Below are 22,148 nucleotides of genomic sequence, written 5' to 3'. Positions count from 1 at the left end.
GCAATAGACTTCCTGTGTTGGCAAGAGGCTGAACTAGATGGGCTTTAGGGTTCCTTCCAACTCTTATGCTTCTATATACAAATCTTTATTACAATTTGAATATCCATTCAATGTGTGTGGGGACAGTTTCAACACTGTTTTCAATAGGACTTACTCACAGATAAGTGTTTGTAGGATTTCAGTCCTCATCTTCTAGTTACCCCTTACTCTTATTTATTTCGTTTAACAAAATTTATATATGCTTACTTGACAGAAGACCTCAAATCATTAGTGGGATGTGCCCGTACTTACTTGTCTCACCAGCATGAAAGAAATATGGCAATTTATCTCCCAGAGTTTCCGGAAGGGTCAAGGCATCCTTTAGTTCCCAGAGGGCCTTTCCTCCATCTTCCCAGCCAACCTGAGAAGGAAATTGCTCTTGATAAGCATTTAGTGCTTAGATCTTCTATAGATCAGGAGGAAGAACCTGCACTGAAATGTCATAACTTATGTTTTTATTTTAAAAATCATTTCAACCCGATGTTCAATTTGTGAAATAAGGTAAAAATAATCTGCAGCCATAACTTTGTGGCAACAAGCATCTTTTTTTATTTCCTTTGTTTCTTAAGTGGACAGAACTACACAAGGCACTGAAACATAGGTAAGGAGACCTGCTTACCCATGTTACACTGCACAAGTGAAAACATTTCTCATTGAACTGCTCTGAACAACCCTACCATGAAGCAGAGTGTGGTAGCTGCCTCAGGCGGCAAATTCTGAGAGGTAGAAAGTGGCTAGAAAGGTATGCCGGGTGGTCTGTCCTGCAGCCCCTAAGCTAGCTTGCTGCCGCAACATGGCTGTTGCGCCAATGAGGCGACATGAGATGGCCCACCTCAGGCAGCATGTTGCACAGGGGCGGGAAATCCCGATCTGCCCTCGGCAGCAGCTTCTAACTCAGCTTTGGGTAAACTGAAGATGCGGCTGAAAGCCATAACCAGGAAGCTGCATTGCTGTTGATATCCTTCCACCCTGCAGACCTGCCTTTCTGCCTTAAGATCATGGCAGGGTTATAGGCCTCTGGACAAACTTCAGATCCCTTCCAGTTCTTGAATTCCATGATTCCATTTCTTACTTCACAAGGATTAGTAGGAAGTATTTCCAAGGAATGCCATACATCAAATACCGTATTTTTCGTCCCATAGGACGCACCTAGTTTTTTTTCCTTTATTTCCCCCCCAAAAGCAGGTCGGGGAAACCGAACCAGGTCGAGGAACAGCGGAATGGCGGCGCTGCGCCTCCCTGCTGTCCCCCAAGCTTGTGGGGCTGGCCGATGTCTGCCTGGCACGCGGGGCGTTCTGCTTCAGGGCGCCCCGCGCGCCGGGCGGCAGGCTGCTATCTGCAGCGTGGGGAGCCCTGCGGAGAACTCCTGCAGCGCTCCCCTCGCTGCGGATGTCTGTCTGGCGCGTGAGGCGCTCTGCTTCAGGGTGCCCAGTGCGCCGGGCGGCAGGCTGCTATCCGCAGTGTGGGGAGCCCTGCGGGGAAGTCCCGCAGGGCTGCCTTGGCTAAGGAGGTGTTCCCGAAGCGCTGGGTGCTCTGCTTTCAGGGCACCCGACGCTCCAGGAAGCAGGCTGCTATCCGCAGCCCTGACATCCCTGCGGGACCTCCCACAGGGCTGCCTAGGCTGTGGATGTGTTCCCAAAGCGCCGGGCGCTCTGCTTTCAGGGCGCCCGACGCTCCGGGAAGCAGGCTGCTATCCGCAGCCCTGACATCCCTGCGGGACCTCCCGCAGGGCTGCCTAGGCTGCGGATGTGTTCCCGAAGCGCCGGAGCTCTGCTTTCAGCTCGCCCAGCACTCCGGGAAGCAGGCTACTATCCGCAGCCTAGACAGCCCTGCGGGAACTCCTAGGCTGCGGATGTCTTCCTGAAGCCTGGAGAGCTTCAGGTCGGTGCACACCGACCCCTCTCGCTCTCCAAGCTTCAGCGAAAGCCTGCATTCACCCCATAGGATGTACCCAGATTTCCCCTTCATTTTTGGAGGGGGAAAAGTGCGTCCTATAGGGCGAAAAATGCGGTATATTTCACCAAAATGCTGCAGCAATTTGTCATGGCCTCAGCTATATGGTCAAAAGGTACATTACATCGCATGCAAGAGTTTTGATAGGATTGTAGCCCAAGGAAACCTGTGTCCACCACCATAAATATCATCTTATTGTGCCCTGCTTTCCTTCTAACACAAAAAACAAAACCAAGTAAGAAATATAGGAGATTACCAAATCAAAGCCTGCCATAGTTTCCGGGAACTCTGCTCTGAGTGCTATAGCTGCACGGACCGCTTCTTCAATTTGGGGGACATTCTCATTTCTGAAAATTAACAGGAAGAGAAGAGTACCAAGAGAGGGAGAAAAAAAACTAGGTACTGTCTAAAAAGGCTATTTTCAAATTATGAATCAGCCACTGGATATTTAGATGTTTTCTGTTACATGCATTGGTGTGTACATAATTCTAGCAATGAGTCCACTCTGAAAGCGCACCACATTCACCATCTTTTGTGCACAAATACAAATTTCTCCTGATCAAACTCGCAGGAAATCTGTTCTTCCCATTTGCTTCAGAGTTGAATTTGCACAGCACTAATTGTGTGGTCCTTGTGCCAACCACAAAGCTGACTTCTCCCATTTTCAGAGCAGCTTATTTTTAAAGAGTTTTAAATTCTCTGACCAAAATTTGCAAGTTGTTTCAGAAAGAAATAAGTACATAACATGGCCAGCTGAATTAGAGCACAAAGGAAAAGCAAAGAGGATGAGGCAATCTGCATTTGAATCAGAGGTCTTACATCAGTGGTGAGGAACCTCCAGTGCCCAGGCCTCCCCATTCCCCACGCCCACTTAGCCTAACCCTGGCATCTTATATGATGTCAGGTGTGGGGCAGGGAAAGACACAGCTGAACCAAAAGGGAATTTGCAGCTGATTGGTGCCACTTCATTAGCACTGTGAATAGTGTTTGGCAAACTCCCTAAATTAGCTGATCTGTACGGAACCTAAATATTTCTCATTAAAACAGTTGAGTTAGGAGGATTTTTTTAAAGTGCTATTTCTGATGGACAGAGCAGAAGCTCAGTACTAGCCACTAACAATCTGAGTCAACAAAAGATGTAATACGGAGACTTTTCAATTTTTTTATTAGACTACTGTCAAATAGAGCTCTTTGAATGCCGAAAGCACACAGTTTTGTTTTCAATACAATCATAGGTATGAAAATTATGTTTTTATATTGATTAAATTAAATTCCCCTCAGAAGAACTTAAACTCTTCTGCATGGGTAATAGTGGATGGGGAAATGAGTATAAGACAATATGTTGTATATGATAGCGTAACGTTGCTGAGGCTCTCCTCCACTATTTGTTCAGCTGTCCTTACTTTCATAAGCAAGGGGAAATTTAGCTGAGAGTTTGACTACAGTGTCACCAGCAGAAAATATATCTGTAACCTGTTGATGTTCATAGAGGTCCAAAGCTAAAAGGGGTTCATTTTGAAGTTGCTGCACCTAAACTGTGTCAGAGATTATCAAATACTAAAGGCAGCAGACAACAAGGCATGAATGGAACTGCCTTAAAATAAGTCAAAGTATTCTTCCACAAAATGGGGCAACATCTCATCTTATTTTGAGCCAATCCAAGTAGATTAATATCCCATGCACCCTGTGCTAACATCAAGCCTCTACCCCACTCCCCCTCATGAGCTTCCAAACACCCCCCTCCTACAAACCTACCTATGAGTCTCCAAATCCCTCCCTCTTCTCTCCCAGCCAAACTCCTATCCATCCACACAGTTGACTGTGGCTCCTATAGCAGCAATAAGTAGAATAGAGGAAATAGAATAGAGGGAGGGAAATTGCTTCCCCCTTCTGGAACATGATGTGCTGCTATGCATTAAAATCTGAGCCAGAGAATAATTATAGAATCGTAATGTTCACCTCATATTTGAAGCAAACAATACAACTCTCCAAGGTTCATGTTTCTGAGCCAGAGGATACAAGTATTGGCATCATCACAAGGCACTAATATCATAGATTGTTTCAATGAGCACAAATGAGGTGGGCTTCTTTTCATTCAATTTTCCGAAGATGTTTTTGTTAATTTTTCTGAACTGAATGTATTTTTCTCATCTATAATGACCTGCAGTTTCTTCCAACAATAAAATGTGAATTAGATAAGTTCAAATATAAGTGTTCTGGCAAAGTCATCTAAATATTCCTTACCTGTGTGCTGTGTATATAATCTTTGCACTAACAAAGTCTGGGTGGTCCTTTACAAACTGTTGGGTTGTACTTTCATAAACTGTCATAGACCAGCATTTGTCATGCATGGTACCATCCAACTCATATACCTGTGGGCAGAATATGCAAACATAAAGGTAAAGGCAAATGAGGGGGCAGTCTGTCATAAAACAAGAAAAGAACAATCGGCACCAGAACTCCTCAAGTTTTGTTCCTGATTGCAGGTTCAAGCCCAGGTTCAACCATGAGTCCAGCTTTGGACAATAAGCTAAGCCAAACCTTGCTTTAGCTCAGTACAGGAATAAAAACAACTCAGGAGGAGCAAAGTGGCTGCAAACTCCCAAGGAACCGGCACATTCAAGCAGAGACTTTATCCACACTTCCTCTTGTCCCCCTGCTTTCCCCCAAGGTTTTCTGTATGTTCCGATTTAAAACTAAACAGTGGTTTTTCACTGGGAAAGGAAAGGGGGGGACTGCTCAGACCAGTGCCTAGAAAGTATGGGTCATGCAGAAAACGTGTTTTATTTATAATTTTTATAATTTATACAAAATACAATTACATAAAATGATAGGAACATAATGAAGTATTGTTGAAGCAGAAAAACATAGAATCATGGAACTGGAAGGGACCCCAAGGGTCATATTTCTAGTGCAACCCCCTGCAATGTAGGAAACTCAGCTAAATCATCCATGACAGATGGTCATCCAACCTTTGCTTAGAAACCAGAGTCCAGAACCTTCCAAGGGAGATCCATCTTCCATGTATTATAAAAAAGTAAACAACACTTATTTGACCCCAGTTATTGGACAAGCAGGGGGGAACCTACAGAGACAGTCCAAAAGGCGCACACGGAGTTCTGTATATAGGGGATAATTTTTTAAAAAAAGTGGTCCTCACTGACCTGGTGCAAAAAGATATTGTCAAAGGGAGGAGCCCTGGATGCCTAGATAAAACACTATAGTCCTACACACCCTTACCTGGGAGTAAGGCCCACTGAACTCAGTGTGGCTTTCTTCTGAGAAGACAGTTATTTATGAGATGCAAGTCAGCAGCACCAGATGACCCTGCTCAGCTAGGCTCTGGTGTGGATTGCACCCTGCGCCTTGCAGAGTCAGGTCCAGGCTGCCCTCTCCCACTGGAAACAAACCAGAACTGCTCCAATAAAACACATGTGGCAAAAAGGAGTGCTAGGCCCTGGTGGGCTGCCCCCTTACACGCTTGTGATTGACTAGATGGATAGGTAGCCACTCAGGATTATTAAAAAAAAAAAGTGACTTCCCCCTTCACATCTCATTTCCCTCTGTGGCGCCCTAGCCTCGTGCTATGCCCCCCCCCCAATTTACACATTTTTTACCGGGGTCCTCTTGGAATATCCTGGGGGCCCCCACGGGACCATATGGCCCCCGGTTGGGAAACACTGCTCTAGACATTGTATGACATATTGGAAATTATTCATTGGGCTGAGGAACTTCTATCTAGCCCTTGGGAATTGCCACACACCTTCTCCTATGGTCACATCCTTAGGAGAAGACTTCATATCTGACATGAATGCCTTTGAACTCTGATAATACATCTTGGATGCCTGGGCAGAGAACAGAGGTGGGTGTGGGAATGTGTGTAGGAACTAGCCTACTGTACAAAGGTGAAATTTACAATAGTAGTTTCAGTACCTACTTTTGCCTCTGGCCCTGCCCACCTCTGACGCCCCCAGAAGGTTACCTTGATGGGAATGCAGCCCTCCATCTGAAAACAGTCCCCCTATTTTAAATGTTAAAGTATGATAATCAGCCCTAGATTAATATCCTTGTCTAAGTAATGTCCTGATAGTGGTCTTTAGCATTGTAATCAACTATCTATTAATATGTTCAAAATCCTATAGGTCATACTCTCAGAACTGACTATATTAATTATCAGCAGCTAATGACATAGACCAAATCCTGTGGAGTATTATTTGGCCCCTTTCCCCTAGTTACCAACCCAGTGGTAAGAGGGATGTGTGGAAGGTTGTGGGCCTAAGAATAACTAGTAGCTGAATCTGTGCTGAGAGATCATATAATGAGGTTTCGGACTACTATCCTCTATCATCTCAAAACAATTAGAATTCTACATATTCCTGAAAGATACTGGGTTTATTTAGGCATAAGAGTTAACTACTTTTTGTTTAACTGACATTAGTTTAAATTATCTCTAGACAAGGTTGGGCAGATGTTAGTGCCATAGTTACCAGTCTAGGAAACAAGTCATTTTAGGTACCCATAATAGTAATATTTTTAAAAGAGTACAACAGGTTTACTCAGGTATTGGTCACAAAATATCTCCCTGGATGGGAAGAGAAGCCCCAGGAAGGAAAGAAGGAAGGAAGGAAGGAAGGAGCATTACCGGTGGCAGCATTGCTCTTATCTCAGCATATTGTATGTTATCTTCATAGAGCTCCAACAGCCCCTGGTAGAAATAGGCCTTGAACACAGGTGCATAGCTAATAAGGCCAGAAGCAGCGATGAAGGCATTTTCAAATCTCTTCCAGATGAAAGTCTGAGAAGGGTAGGTCACCTCTGGATTTTCTGTTACTAGAGTGAGGTTGCTCAACAAACTGGAGGTGGGTGGGGCAGGTAGAAAGAAAAAGAGAGAGAGTTGTAAGACTTTTGTGTCTGTGATCTCAATCGACAGAAACCTAAAACACTTTCTACTGACTACAACCTCAAGGCTAACCATATTCATACAAAAAAATATTATTTACCCTAACACATGTGTGGTACAATCCTAATGGGTGTGATTTTTTTTAGAAATCAATTCCACATAATTTAATGGGGCTTATTCAAGTGTGTTTAAAATTGTAGCCTTAAGAGCATAATCCTGTGCATGTTTACTGTGTTCAGTGAAGCTTACTCCCAGGTAAAGTGCGCACAGGTTTGCAGGCTAAAGTGTTTGCTGGCAGTTTTGAATGAATATTTATTTATAGCCCACCTTCCACCAATTGGTCTCAGGATAGCTTACAAAAATACAACAATAAAAATAAGTATAATATACAATTAAAATAATAAAATAAACACCCACCAAACCAGAATAACGAAACACCACCACACAACTGCAATGTGCGGCAATGCATTGCCATGTAGGATGTGTTTGATAAGCCCGGGCCAGTATGAAAGTGTGTGATGGGCTTTGGGCTCAGAATTTAGCTGACCCAAGCCCAACTGAGAAAGCGGACTTTTTTCTTTTCTTTTTGCCCGTTCAACCTCTTCGAGGAATCTCACAGTCTATTGTTTTCCTACAGCAGTGCAAACTCTCCCAAACCCTTGTTGAGTGCACCTACACCATACATTTTAAGGACAGCCAATGCATGTTTAAAGTACATGACTTCCCCCAAAGAATCCTGGGAATTGCAGTTAGTTAAGGATGCTGAGTATGGTACATCTGTGAGAAGGCAACTACAGTTCCTAGGATTCTTTGGGGGAAGTTATGAGTTTTTAATGTTCATGGGATGTGCTTTAAGAGTACAGTGTGGATCTGCCTACAGTGACAATAAAAATATAATACTTAGCTAGAGTCCACATGAATAATTCGCCAACGCCATACACTGTGGAGGACAGCATGAGAAGGAAAAGAACAAGTGATTAAACTTACAGAGTGCTGTGTCTATAATAAGGCCGTGGGCCCAACTTTAGAGAGGACAGTCTTCTATTTTGAAGGGCTGTCCTTTATTTGAAAATGTATTCTATTTAAGGGTTGCCTAGTCCTGTTGTGGGGCATATATTGTCTATCATACATGGACACATCTATTAAATGCATCCCAGCCTAATAATTCCGGTTTTCCTGCTAACTGATTCTTGTTAATTATTACAGAAACGAGTTTGAACATTTCCCTATTTATACCAAACACTCAGAAACAATTTCTAACAACCTAATATAGATCCTGTTTTGTAGCTAATGATTTCTGTGTTCACTGAACATTGCTGTTGTTGCTTGAGAGGGACTATAAAACAAGCGTTTTCTCATTTGCGGCTTTTTCTCTGCCTAGTTCAGAGTAAGAACAACATGCCTGTCAGCTGTGGCTTGGCATATATCACACACCCATGTGAATAATATGCAAATATGCTCATTGTATGCCACAAAATATGCAAATTATGTCTGAGAGACACTGGCTCGTGCTGTTTCTCCATCAGGACCCTTAATAATGAACAAGTTGCTTGCTTCTGGCCTAGGCTTCCCTCATTCCTTTGCTATGACAACAGTGGCCACTTCCAAAGAGCAGTTTATGTTTGGTGCTTTGCCTAATCTCAGCCTAAGGAATTAAAAGTACACATCATCACACATGTGAGATCTGGATTGAATTCATACTTATTATCTTTGTCTAAAAATCTTTATCGTTCATCAGGAAAATTGTGTTCCTACAGCTTGCAAGTGGCAGAGTTGCCAATTGCCATAAAACAAAGTAGCATTGGGCCTGGTCAGCAGATGGGATGGGAGATCACAAAATGGAGTCTGCTTGCCACACATTTAATATGCCAGCTGCTGTTATCCTACCTAAGGAGTTCCTTCCTGTGCTGGGCTGCAGCTATTTTTCACTCCATTTGGTAGTTTATTACTTTTATTAAACATATTTTTCGGGGGGTGGGGTTATATATAAACAAAGAAATCCAGTAGGCCTACCTCATCCAGGGCAATTCCCCCCCCAAAAAAAACAACAACTGCCCACCAGTTGAGGAATTCAGAGTTAAGTTTCCACAGCAACATTAACTCTGCCCTTTTCTGCATGACAATGGGGGTCTTTCGTTACATTATCACACAAAAGATCGGGCAAGGCAAGAAAGCACTCTGTAAACAATGCCACATAATGGAAAGGAAATGGACCATAGCTAGAGAACGGGACACAGAGCAGTATTTTCAACTAGTTTATATATCTGGCAGCTACAGGGATTTCAGGCCTATTCAGAGGAGAACTGCTTATGTGGTGACATAGCAACCAGGTGACCCTCAAAACCAGGAATGAATGAAGTGCCAGAGGCATCTTTTGCAAATCTATCTGAAGTGCAAGAGCCAAACAAATAATGGGAATTTTAAAAGACAGAATCTCCTCAAGCTCAGGGGACAGAGCAAGGTAGGGGGAGGGGAGGATGAGAAAGATCTCATGGTAAATTGGGAGGCAAGAAGATACTATGTAATGTCTTTTTCACAAGCCTTGGGCAGCATGGTCCTTTGTGGGGCAGAGAGGGCAGAAGTTTGATCCTATGCATGTTTACTCAGATCTCACCATACTCAACAGGAATTACTCCCTGATAAGTGAGCATAAAACTGCAGCTTTACTGTAGCACCAATATGTGTCAAGTATACACTCACTGTTAACTTTTGAGTTAACTTCTAAAGTCTGCAGTGTTCTGGCACCAACGTTTTGGTAACTCAAGCTGCCCTGGTTTTCTCCTCCTTCACCATATACAGCAAACATGAGGAAAATAAGAGTACATTTGAGATAAAAAATAAAAAAGCCCCCAACCCCATTTGAATTAATTGGCTGCTGCTGCTTTGTAAGTAAGAGGATGCAAAGCAGTTGCTATGGCTAGCACATTCCAGAGAGAGGCGCTATTTTCCTGCCTCCAACCTTCATCTCCTGTAAGCGGAATGCAAAATGTATGTAAAATATGATTTAAACATGGCTGTCTGCCAGGTCTTGGAACGATAGAATTCAGATTAATTAATTCACTGAATTAATTCAAAAATCTTTCAGGTACACCTATAGTTTATGGTAGAACTCTTTATTGGGGATTCTGCTTTCAACCTCCCTCGATTAGGAGAGCTGTTCATTTATTCCTGCTCTCTGTTCCCTGTTAATTAACTAGTTATTGATCTAAAAGAAGAACTCAACTCTTATTCTATGACTGCTAAACTTACTCAGGAGTCTTTGGTGATGTACTTTGTTGAAAGCTTTTTGAAAGGTCAGGTACACAATGTCATCTAGGTAATCACTATTTATATGCTTGTTGATACTCTCATGAGACAGGACTTGTTCTTTCATATGCTTGGTTGCTTAATCTTTAACAAGAGTATCCTGGGGACAGAAGTTGAGCCAACAGGCCTGTAATTTCCAGGATCCCCTTTTTAAAAATTGGTGTCATATTGGCTTCTTTACAGTCCTCAGATACAGAGGCTTATTTTAGGGACAAGTTACATATTTCTGTTAGAAGACCAGCAACTTCACATTTGAGTTCTTTGAGAACCCTTGGGTGGGTGCTATCTGGACTCAACAATTTGTCGATGTTTATTTGTCTGTTAGGCCTGGAACTTGGTCTCTCACCACCACTATTTGCCTCAGTTCCTCAGACTCCTTCCTGTGAAAGTTAGTTCAGGTGCAGGTAACTGCCCTATATCTTCTGCTGCGAAGATAGATGCAGAAAAGTTGTTACTTCTCTGCAGTCTCATTATCCTCCTATAGCACACCTTTTACTCCCTTGTCATCCAAGGGTCCAATTGGTATAAAGAAGGCCTTGCATTAACAGAGCAAAGTGGAGATTCAGATGGAATAAAATTGTAGCATGTACAGTATATAATGTATTTAAATAGCAAACAACTCTTGCTATAGGCAGAATAACAGTGGAATTCATTTGTGACTTTCACCTACCTCTTATCAAATCCAGTTATATCCTTCAGGTTATTGCGGTAGGTCTCTAACAGCACCCACTCAGAGCAATCAGGAGGCAGATCCTTGGGAGGAAGAGGACTGGAGAACTTGAAGCGGACATCCCATAAAGGGGTGAAGCAGATGTAACAGTTCGGCAGGTAGCTGGCATTGTACACTAGCCAGTCAACACTCAATATAGCATAGTCATGCAAGTGTAAAATACCACCTGTGGAAATGGAGGAGACAAGTGTAACAAAACAAGACAGTGCTTGAATAGTACTTGGAAAAACTGAAGTAGCTATATTGTCATGGTATTGGTGATGATGTGACTGTGATGGGATAAGCCAGGTCAACAATACATTTTCCTGCCTGAGAAAAGACAAGAATATCCCCCAATCCCATTCCACATACAGGAAGCACATTTACTGACATGAATCTTACTTCAACACTGGTGAATGGACTGCTGCATCCTCCAGCACAAGTAACCATCGAAATTAAAAGTTTTGCAGAGTGCTGGAAAGAGTTTCAAACAGTCAAAAATGACAAAAGAAGACGATCCAGTTCAGTCTCACAGGCAATACCAACATTTGAGTGAAGCTGATGGGTTTTGGCAAAAGCTCAGCCCACACTGATGCTTGAATAGAAATTGGCTGGTAGCCCTTGGGAATATTGTACTGCTACACAGGTTTGTGTGTGTGTGTGTGTGTGTGTGTGTGTATAAAATATAAAATTTTGGCCATATTAAAAAAGGAAAATATTAAATAATTATATTAAAATGGTAAAAAACAAGGCAAAGTATTAATAATTTTAAAATTAATACTTTACATTGTTTTTAACTGTATATTTAATAGTATACTTTTATTGTATTTTATGTGCTTTGTCTTCTTCTTATCTTCTCTAGTGGTCATTGATGATATATATATGCTACACAGATGGATTGTGCTCCAAATGGGCTCGTAGGCCACTGGAAGAGGCTGTAGCTCAGTGCAGAAGGTCCTAGGTTCAATCCCCAGTGTCTCCAGGTAAGGCTTGGAATAGATTTCTACTTGAAACATTGCTATGGCAATGCTCATGTAAGTAAATTGCTCACCTAAACTATGGGTGATGAACTTTGTTTTTATGCAGCATTCACACAGACTATGTGCCCCAATACCCATTAAAGATTTTAATAGGTCTGAAGCTCCAAACTCAATATAAGAGAAATAGAAAGCTATCATTTGCATATTTTCCAATACCCTACTTTAAAAGACTTGAAAAATTATTCCACAGCACTAACATCAGAAATAAGCTTCTGCCTGCTCTTTTAAGGAGCAAGCACATCTCTGTGCTTGACAATGTATGATGTCAGGCGACTGACTGGTGGGTGTGGTTTGCCCAACATGGTCTCACAGGCCAAATCAGAGACCTGACAGGCCTAATAAGACCTACCAGCCACAGGTTCCCCACTCCTGTTATACAGAATCTTCCAGTATAATCACATGAGCCTCTGTAAAAGTTCACTAAATACAACACCCAGAGAGATGCCATAAGAATGCAAGTTGGAATTATTACCTTTGGGCATCTTTTGTAAGATGCTGAAAACATTACTTTGATCAATGAGGTGTTTGGCTTTGAAGAAATGCATGCTGGGTGGAAACAGTCCTGTTTTCATAGCTTCAGCTACTTCCTTCTCTTTGAGATGCATGAGCTTCTTATTGGCATCTTCTTCAAGTTCTGTTAGCACAAGGTTTCCACCTACACGACTGGCATTCTCCTTTTCAATTAGTAAGTCCCGCTCATTCAATAATGGCATGGATACACAAAAAGAAACCCAACTGAAAATGATGATCACTGGCCATTTGGTTCTCTGAGCTACTTGAGACATCATTCGAGGGATGCACCTAGAAAACACAGACGCAAAAATAAATAATAAAAATTAAACACACTATAGGTGCAAAATAGGGCCAATGAGAGGTATTGCCTGAGAAGAGTTCAAGGGACCACACAGAGAGGCCAGGAAGGCCATATTTGGAACCCTACCTAACGTTCACCAAACCTGCCTTTAAGCGGTGCATTGATTACAATACACACAATGCCATGGGTAACAAATCTGGATTTAATACTCAGTAATTAATTAGAAGAGATATATGCCATTTTTGAGAGTAAACTCTTTCAAGGCAGCTTGCGCCAGAAGTGGTTTAGTCATGCTGGCCACATGACCCAGAAAGCTCTCTGTGGACAAATGCTGGCTCCCTCGGCCTGAAAGCGAAATGAGCGCTGCAACCCCATAGTTGCCTTTGACCGGTCTTAACTGTCCAGGGGTCCTTTACCTTTACCTTTAACAATAAAATACAGAAATGCAATAAAAAATTAAAAGCAATGAATACAAAAGATACAATGAAAATAAAATACTGGAAAGTCAGCAACTAATAAAACAGGCAGCCCACCAAACATTGCTAAAACGTAATCAAAACCAATAGCAAGAGCAAGGTAACAATAATGAATTAAAAAAACATCAAGGGAAAGTTGGCAAAAAGGATGTATCTTCAATATCTTTCTGAAAGTCCTGTAGGGTTGTGGTCTGTCAGAGTAGCGTTAACCACATGTGAGGGCTTGGGAGTTAAGTACATTTCCCCCTCATCGTCTATTGTGTCCTCACATATACTTCAATATTTGGGCTCCTTCTTAATGTATCCCATGGCTACTACTTATTGCAGCAACTTTCTGCTATCCTCTGCCCACCCTACAGTCTAGTGAGCAGCAACCTGATCTTGTGGCAAAGAGCCTTGGGAAAACTGACTCAGTCACGAGCAAGCACACTGCATTTATAGAAAACTCACTCTGCTTGTAGTGAAAGATTACATGAAAGCCTCACACAGAAACACACCTGCAATTCACTTACTGTTGACTTCTCCATCCTTGCATATAGCACGCAAAATGCTTTCACAAGCAAAAGTCAGAGCCCAGTCAGCAAATAGAAAAGCAGGTTGGTGCTACAAAACTGTTCTAATACGGGACAAATGAAACAGAACCTATTCTAATTCCACTGTAAATAGTTAATTGTCCGTGTATTTAAGACACACACCACTGCTCAAGCAAGGGAAGACAGTGTACACACCATATATTTAAAGCACACTCTCCAAAGTATCATGGGAACTACAATTTCCAGCGCCCTTAACAAACTGCAGTTCCTAGATTGGGGGGGGGCATGTTTTAAAGGTGTGGTGTTTATGAAGAGTTAGGGCAAAGAGGAACTACTGTTTACATATACGCTTATGTAAGAGGCCTATTAAATGCAGTGAGATTTACTTACATGTACAAAATTAGGATGTATGGAAACATCACTTCAAACAGTCATGGCTGCACCCAAAGAATTCTAGGAACTGCAATTTATTAAAGATGCTGAGAGTTCTTAGGAGTCCCCTGTTCCTGTCACAGAGCTACAATTATCACAGCTCCCTAGGAAGGGAGATTGATTGCTAAACCACTCTTCAAATTGTAGCTTTGTGAGGGGAATAAGTGTTTCCTAACAGCTCTCAGTTCCTTTAACAAAGTACATTTCCCAATATGACTGTTTAAAGTGGCGTAATTCTGCTTTAAATGTGTAGTGTGCTATGGGCACATCAGTCCCAATCCAGCACAGGAAGAAATGCCTTGCTGATCTCTGGCACTTTTCTGTCTTAAAAAGGGAAACATGGGTGCACCCTCACTCTCCTAGGTAAAGGATTAATAAACAAAGGAGAGTTTATCTTTTGGTTTATGCTGCTGTTGCTTTTATTTTGTAAGGACTTCATGGAATGCCTCAATGTGTCTGGCTGTTAACCAGAAGTTTGGTGATTTGAACCTACCTAGGGGGATGCTTGTTGGCAGGATTCCTGCATTGCATGGGGCTGGACTAGATGACCCTTGGAGTCCCTTCCCACTCTACATTTCTATGATTCTATGCTTTGTATAAAGAAGTAAACAAGGTGCAAACAGAGGGCAGAGTTATGTCACTCACCATCACCAATGATGTCATGGGCACTAGCCAATAGGCATCCATAATGACACTTACACAACCAGAGTCCAAATTGCACAAACTGTTGCATCATATATATGGGCCAAGGGCTGTCAGAGTAGTTTACACCACTTAAATTTTGTTTGTTAAAACAAGTCATTATATAAAATGATCTCCATGTACTTGAACTTTCAGAAGTTGTGATTTCCCATAAGTGTTCTGAGCAGGCTACAGTAAAGGCCTGTCATGAACATTATATTCTGACTTGTTAATCACTATCATAGTCTGCCTATTTTACACAGATTTGTAATACACTCCTAAAGAAGTTCCAGGAATATATGATTGTGGTTGGAGCCTGGACAAAGTAAGCAGGAATTCTTAAACTACTATAGTAAATATTTTTATGGATTTACTCATCCAGAGGTTCTAATCGCTAAACAAAAAAACCCCAAATCCCTGCAGTTAATAATCCTTCAACTAGGTTCTATCAGATGCTCCTAGAAATATGCTTCCTGTAGCATGTTCCCATTTATGGATTGGAACTTCATCTGCAGGTAGACAAAACCTGGGACATTCCATCTCAGGATGCATTTCCAGGGGCTTATTTGTGCTAAATAGGGTTGATAATGAGCACTTTAGGCATATCATTTATTGCTTGAGAACAACAGTCAGGACTAGATCAGCCCCCGCTCCCTTTCTTATTCTAAGTTGTGCTTTATTTTGCTAAGCTTCTCTGCTGCTGACACAGGAATCTCACCCACCCAGAATAAGCTAACAAAGAGCAAAAAAAGTCCTTTTGAAGTTGGCAAGGCAAGGCTAGGCTGGGCAGGGTTGCAGCATTGTTGCTATAGACAAGACAGCTGAAGATCCCTGTTCTATATGACAACAGAAGCCATTTTTTGCCTCCTTCCACTCTGACCCCGCTCAGAGGATCTTAACAATTGCTACCTGCTGGCATGCAACACAAGAGGGCCAAGGGAGCTTGACACAAAGACCTCTTTCACATGATGAGCTTGCCCTAGAGCAGCCAGGCCTGGAGGAGGCTGAGTGAATAGTGCCCCCCCTTCCAATCTTCCTGCCTTGCATTTCAATCAAAGTCAACACAATCAGTTGGAAATCTTCCATACCCTGCGGCTTCTACTCTGTATCCTCCATCCTCCTACCTGCCATCACCTGGTTACCAGTTTGGCATTAAGGGAAGTATGTTTTCTCATAAATACTAGTGAAAGCCAAAGGGCCTGGGGGATACCAAACTAGTAACAGAAGATAGGTAGAGGGGTCAACATGCAGCACCTTTGAGCTAGGCAAATTAGCATATAACAAGGATGGGGAAACTGGATCACTAGATGTTGCCAGGCTAGAAGGCTGGTGGGAGTCAAACATCTGATGGCCCATGGGTTCCCCACATCTGGTAAGGAAAGGAAAGGAAATGTAAGCTATAGCCTCACTGGGTATATCTACAGAGCCTAGGGCAGTGTTTCCCAACCTTTTTTGGGCAAAGGCACACTTGTTTCATGAAAAAAATCTCAAGGCACACCATCATTACAGCCCCGTGACGTCAGCGCGCAGCGTCACGCCGGGAGGGACATGAATTGCTAGCAAATTACATAATCACCTCCTTGAGGGCTGGCTCATCTTCTCCGAAGGCAGAACCCCATTAATTAACAGCACAGACTCACACCATAGCCAAGACGAGGGGGGAAAACCTCAGTCATGCACAGTCATGCACATGTGGGGGCTAAATGAGGACGAAGACCGGGCAGAGAGCAGGGTTCAAATCACCCCACCTGGCCAGGACAATCCCTGGGTGCTCCCTTGGGCCACTCGCCTGACCCACCTCGCAGGGCTGTTGTTGCGAGGATAACACGGGGAGAACCACGCACGCCCCCGGGAGCTCCTTGGAGGAGAAAGCGGGCGATGAATGCAATGCACGAAATATATGAGAGGCGACCAGGTTTTGCAGGTGAGGGGCCCCCGCCAGCCTCCGCTTCCAACACCCGGCGCAACGACGCCGAAGTTTCCCCCCGGGCTCGGCTCGGGGAGCAGCGCTGCTCCCCCCCGGCTCCCCTTCGCCCTCCCGGCTCTCTCTGCCGCCCACTGGGGACCCCCCTCACCTGCCAAGTCCGGAGCGCCGGTGGAAGTTGCATGCATGCATGCAGGGCGCCGCGTTGCCATTGCATTGCACTGCACTCCATGCAACGCCTGCACGCATGCATTGCCTTGCACGCCCGCCAAGGGGTCTCCCCGCGGTCCGATGCGTCCCCTCTGGCGCGGATGCAGCATTGCAAAAATAAAAACCCCCCAACGCAGCCCTACCTGGGGGGGCAGCCTCCGCCTCCGCCGCTCCGCCTCCGCGGGGATCCCCGGGCTCCATCCTGCCGCCCGATCTCCGCGGGGGCGCAGGCAGGCTGCGCGGGGTCTGTGCAGAAGAGCCCCTGCCCGCCCGGCCGCCGCCGCTGCGCTCATTCCATGGCCGGGAGAAGAGCGCTTCAAACAAAACGCCCGGCCCGCCAGGCCACGCTGGGAAACGTAGTTTGCGCACCCCACGCGGGCGCGGAGCCCAAGGGCGAGGGGACTACGGATCCCGGCAGCCCCCGCGCCGGGGACGGAGGGGGAGAGGCCGGGTGCAGGGATGGAGGGACGGGTGGGCGAGCGAGTGAGTGAGTGGCAGCCGCCAAGCCTTGGCCGAGAGCCAGGAAGGGCCTCCCCGGAGGAGGAGGAGGAGGGAGGCGCAGAGCGGGAGGGAGGGAGGGAACCCCAGGGGTCATCTAGTGACGGCGCCCCAATCGAAAATTTGACTTTTTTAAAAAAAAAATCTTTCGAATTTTTTAATTTTTCCCGCGGCACACCAGGCAACATCTCGCGGCACACTAGTGTGCCGCGGAACAGTGGTTGGGAAACACTGGCCTAGGGCTTGCCGATCAGAAGGTCGGCAGTTCGAATCCCCGTGACGGGATGAGCACCCGTTGCTTGGTCCCTGCTCCTGCCAACCTAGCAGTTTGAAAGCACATCAAAGTGCAGGTAGATAAATAGTTTACCTACAGCGGGAAGGTAAACAGCATTTCCGTGCGCTGCTCGGTTTGCCAGAAGCAGCTTAGTCATGCTGGCCACATGACCCAGAAGCTGTACGCCAGCTCCCTCAGCCAATAAAGCGCCGCAACCCTAGAATCATCCGTGACTGGACCTAATGGTCAAGGGGTCCCTTTACCTTTACCTTCACACAGGGATGAGGAACTTGCAACTATCCAGATGTTGTTGGGACTCCCGACTTCCATCAGTCCCAGCCACCATGGCCAATGATCAGGGATGATGGTGAGTTAGACTCCAACATCAGAAGGGCCACAGGTGGTCCCCAACTCTGCACAGCAGACATAAACTGGTTTAACAGCCATCCCCTGTCCCTGGGAACCCTAGGAGCTATAGTTCTGAGATGGAAGCCAGTTCTAGAAGAGAAAACTTTAGAACACATTCAGCAATTACCATGATCTCCTGATGAAAGCCATGACTGTAAAACTGGTATAAGTGAAAACAGGTCCTCAGACTTGGGGGTGGGAAAGGTACAGCAGATTAGTTGCATCCCACAATTGCTTCCTGCTCTTCTTCTGAAAACAGTAGAGCACTCCAAAAGTCAAGTTCAGGTTCATAAGTTTATTGTTCTAGCCAAAACCATGACTAACTTGTTGCAATAGCATTTATAAGATAATAAAGAAAATAGATTCCTAATATAAGCTTACATGCATGATGTAAGAGAGAAAAGATGACAGAGACACTAACAAGCTTAAATCTAGCTTGATGTTTGTAAGCCATAATGGGGAAAGTAATTTTGAAAGCCTGAAAAGGGCTTTCCCCTAGCTTATCCTAGGGCACCTGAGGAACTTTATAGATGAGCAGGGATTTTTAATGCAGGTGCACAGAATGAGGAAGTAGCTTTGTGATACCTGTTTGTTCCTTGTTCATAATGATGCCATATTTCTGATCAATCATTTTAAAAAGCACATGCAGTGTTTTCAAAAAATACACTCAGTGCTCTTAAATAAATGTTTCTAGGTTGTTGGGTTGGTTTTTCATTAGTTTTTTTTTCTATTTAACACTGAATGATGGATAGCTCAGTTGGTTAGACCATGGTGCTGATAACACCAAGGTTGCAGGTTCGATCCCTGTATGGACCAGCTGCATATTCCTGCATTGCAGGGGGTTGGACTACATGATCCTCAGGGTCCCTTCCAACTCTGCAGTTCTATGATTCTATGATTCTATGAATGTATTCAAGCAATTTGGACCTTGCTGAATTGGCTACTCTGCCTGACAGGAAACTCTGCTTCCAAGAACTTAAGTGCAGGCTGTTCCTCAAAAGCTTTAAGCACAGGCAGTTCAACTCTGCTGAGATGTTTTGATTTAGGATCTGAAACGTACAAAGCATGCACTCTACTAGTAAAAAGACAGAGAAGCTCAGTGGCATAGCTGCAAAAGCAACAATTTCGTTCAATCTCCAGGGCTGGGAGAAGACGCCTGTGCGAGACTCTGGAAAACTTCTTTGTGGACAATGCTGAGTTAGCTGGATCAATGATCTGATTCTGTATAAGGTAGCTTCATATGTTCCTTGCTGGATGGTACCTAGCAAGTTATATATTAGGTTCTTAAATAAAACCAGCAATGTCCCACTCTCCCAGAACTACTCACAGTAGTTGCCCTATTTCCAAAAGTGAAAATCCGGACACAAAATTTGTTGTGGGTTTTTTTTTTTTTTTAGTTTTGCACAAAGTTGTTGAGCTTTTTTTTTGCCAAGATCTGCAAGGACTGCACGCCTTGTTGGTTGCTCTGATAATTATAGGAAAGCTGCAGATTGCACAGTACAGATCTATTTTGATCACATCTGGCTTGTGAGCACATTATAGCCACTGTGTGCACTGCGGCTGCTCTGAGCCCCTCATTGTTTTACTTGGTGGTCCCACCCCCACCCCAAAGGTTTATGCACACACAAGCCAGAAAGCATCCCGGAAAGTGGGTCTGTTTCTAGATACGGATAGAGGCTAATAGCTTGAAGTTAGCAACCTTCCAGACAACTGGCTTGTTGTAAAGAAAAATGGTGCAGACTGTTGCATGTACAGTGGTACCTCAGGTTAAGAACTCGTTCTGGAGGTCCGTTCTTAACCTGAAACTGTTCTTAATCTGAGGTACCATTTTAGCTAATGGGGCCTCCTGCTGTCGCTGTGCCGCCACGTGATTTCTGTTCTCATCCTGAAGCGAAGTTCTTAACCCAAGGTACTATTTCTGGGTTAGTGGAGTTTGTAACCTGAAGCGTCTGTAACCTGAAGCCTCTGTAACCCGAGGTACTACTGTATTCCATTATGGTAGTTTTTGTGGCAGAGAAACCACATTTCCTGCAGTGTTTCATTGCTGAGGTCCCCTCCACTCACATCACCCTTCGTTTGCACTTGCATTAGCTATATATGAGTGCTGCATGGACTGACTATGTGAGTGCCTGGGATACTACTGGAGATGAGGGGCATAATTTCTTTCCCCATGCTCTGCATCCCATTATGTATAATTTAAAAATATTTGCCTTGATTCTCAGATAGAGAGAGAGAGAGAGAGAGAGAGAGAGAGAGAGAGAGAATTACTAGGGCCTGTGCCCAACTGCTCACCAACCTCTCCCCCCCCCCAATTACAGCTCACCCAGCTTCCCTTAACCCCCTTAAAGATTGCCCAAACCATGAACAACATCCAGTCCTCTGTCAGCTCCCTAAGGCTGTCAGCGCCTCCCACCCCCTCCAGTTGGAGGTACCATTAGACAAGCATTTATGTAAGTGGCTACTATGGTCTCAGTGGCTGCCTGAAAACAGTTCTCAGTCGATAACAATTAAGGTATAAGAATCTCCTCTCACATCAGAAACTCTGTGATCAACCTGTGATCTATTAGTTTACCCGCCCCCCCCTGCCCCTGCTATAGAACCTGGAACCTCCTGCCTGCCAGTTAGGTATAAACCTCTTCCGCTGAAACAACATGAGAATGAAAACAAAATAAAAACTGACTCATATTGATGCATTTGCATTAACCTTGTCTAAAGCCATTTGAGCAAATTAAGCCTCATCTTAGTATTTCCCCTTCTGTGTTTATTATTTCAGCTTGCACATCAAACTAATCATTACTGATGATAATAATAATAGTAATAATTATAATTATAATTATAATAATAAATATACAAAAACACCTACAACAGTTCCTGGCTCTGGGTAAGGTAGAAATATTTAGTCTTGGAAAGATAACCTGCGGTTGGCAAAACTCAGGCCAATAATAAAGCTCCTTTCAGCCTGAACCAGGCTCCCTGGCCTGCTAGCAAGTCCCCGAAGGGTTTTGCCAAGGCACTTAGAAGACAGGCACATCACAAGGCTTACTATCATGAGCAATGGCAGGGGCACAGCTGCCCCATCCTAGGGGATGCTGCCTGCACATTAGCATGTGCAGCGACTAATGTCTTAGAGACCATTGCCAAAGCTCCTGCTGGCACACAGCAGGGCACTTGCATGAGTATATATATCAGCAAACATTGTGTGGCTCCATTAAGGCACTTCAGAAACCCTGTAGGATAATATACTGCTCTAACACATGCCGAGGGCATTCCCAGGGCCCTTGCAGAGACTAAGTCAGCCACACACACCCCAGGGCTCTGTCGAGGCCTCTGCTCCAAGCAAATTACTCTCTGGGTGCTGTTCGTACTATGGTTACAAACCTTTAAGGTAGAGTGTGAGGGAGACCTTTTATTTCCTTCCTCCTCTCAGCTGCTTTTGTCTGTCTCTGTCAGGCCATGCACAACAGCTGAGCAGATAAACAACTTGCCACCTGCTCCCACCTCCAACCCCGCCTCCCCTCTAAATCAGATGCATTTCTCCACCCATTCACCCAAAGCCCAGCCCTTTCCCCCTCCTCTCCTGCAAAAAGTATTCTGCTGCAACAATTTCTCTGTCCAGACTGCATGCTGTCAGAGGTTGTAGATCTGTTGTCTGCTGGCTGTAAAATCAGCCGCTGAAATTTAAGTTCATTTTACTGATGTGGTTCAATGTAGACGTGGCATGTTGGTTGTGGAAGTGCTCTCTCATTTGAACAAGTGAAACTTACTTGAGGAAGACTATTCAAAAGATCAGCTCTAGGCAGAATTGTCAGTTTTTCAAAACAAGCATACAGCGTCTGTAAGCCGAGGTACCACTGTACTTAGTTGGAATGTCAAATTGTGAGCACCAAAAGCAAGCAAGCAATGAAATGAAAACAGAACAGAGAATGCTAAGCTGGAAATTCTCAGATCTGG

The 22,148-nt window shown here is 44.2% G+C and overlaps 1 protein-coding gene across 2 annotated transcripts in view; it reads right to left on the bottom strand.

The window, feature by feature from the left end:
• ADA2 (adenosine deaminase 2) overlaps nt 1–21,715 on the bottom strand; it is a 28,624-nt gene extending 6,909 nt beyond the window's left edge. For both annotated transcript variants that reach the window (XM_083461697.1, XM_083461696.1), the window contains exons 1-7: nt 21,576–21,715; nt 12,420–12,748; nt 10,869–11,094; nt 6,635–6,845; nt 4,237–4,364; nt 2,249–2,339; nt 292–400 (exon numbers count right to left, since the gene is read on the bottom strand). In XM_083461697.1, coding sequence (XP_083317823.1) covers nt 292–400; nt 2,249–2,339; nt 4,237–4,364; nt 6,635–6,845; nt 10,869–11,094; nt 12,420–12,735 — 1,081 coding nt within the window. In that variant the 5' untranslated portion in view covers nt 12,736–12,748; nt 21,576–21,715. The remainder of the gene's footprint in view (nt 1–291; nt 401–2,248; nt 2,340–4,236; nt 4,365–6,634; nt 6,846–10,868; nt 11,095–12,419; nt 12,749–21,575) is intronic.
• Nucleotides 21,716–22,148: the final 433 nt, after the last annotated feature.

Source organism: Podarcis liolepis (assembly GCF_965112155.1).
Source record: "Podarcis liolepis genome assembly, chromosome: 10".
In the NCBI taxonomy this organism is placed as follows: domain Eukaryota; kingdom Metazoa; phylum Chordata; class Lepidosauria; order Squamata; family Lacertidae; genus Podarcis; species Podarcis liolepis.
Note: the sequence above shows the minus strand (reverse complement) of the source record. Positions and strands in the feature narration are given on the sequence as shown.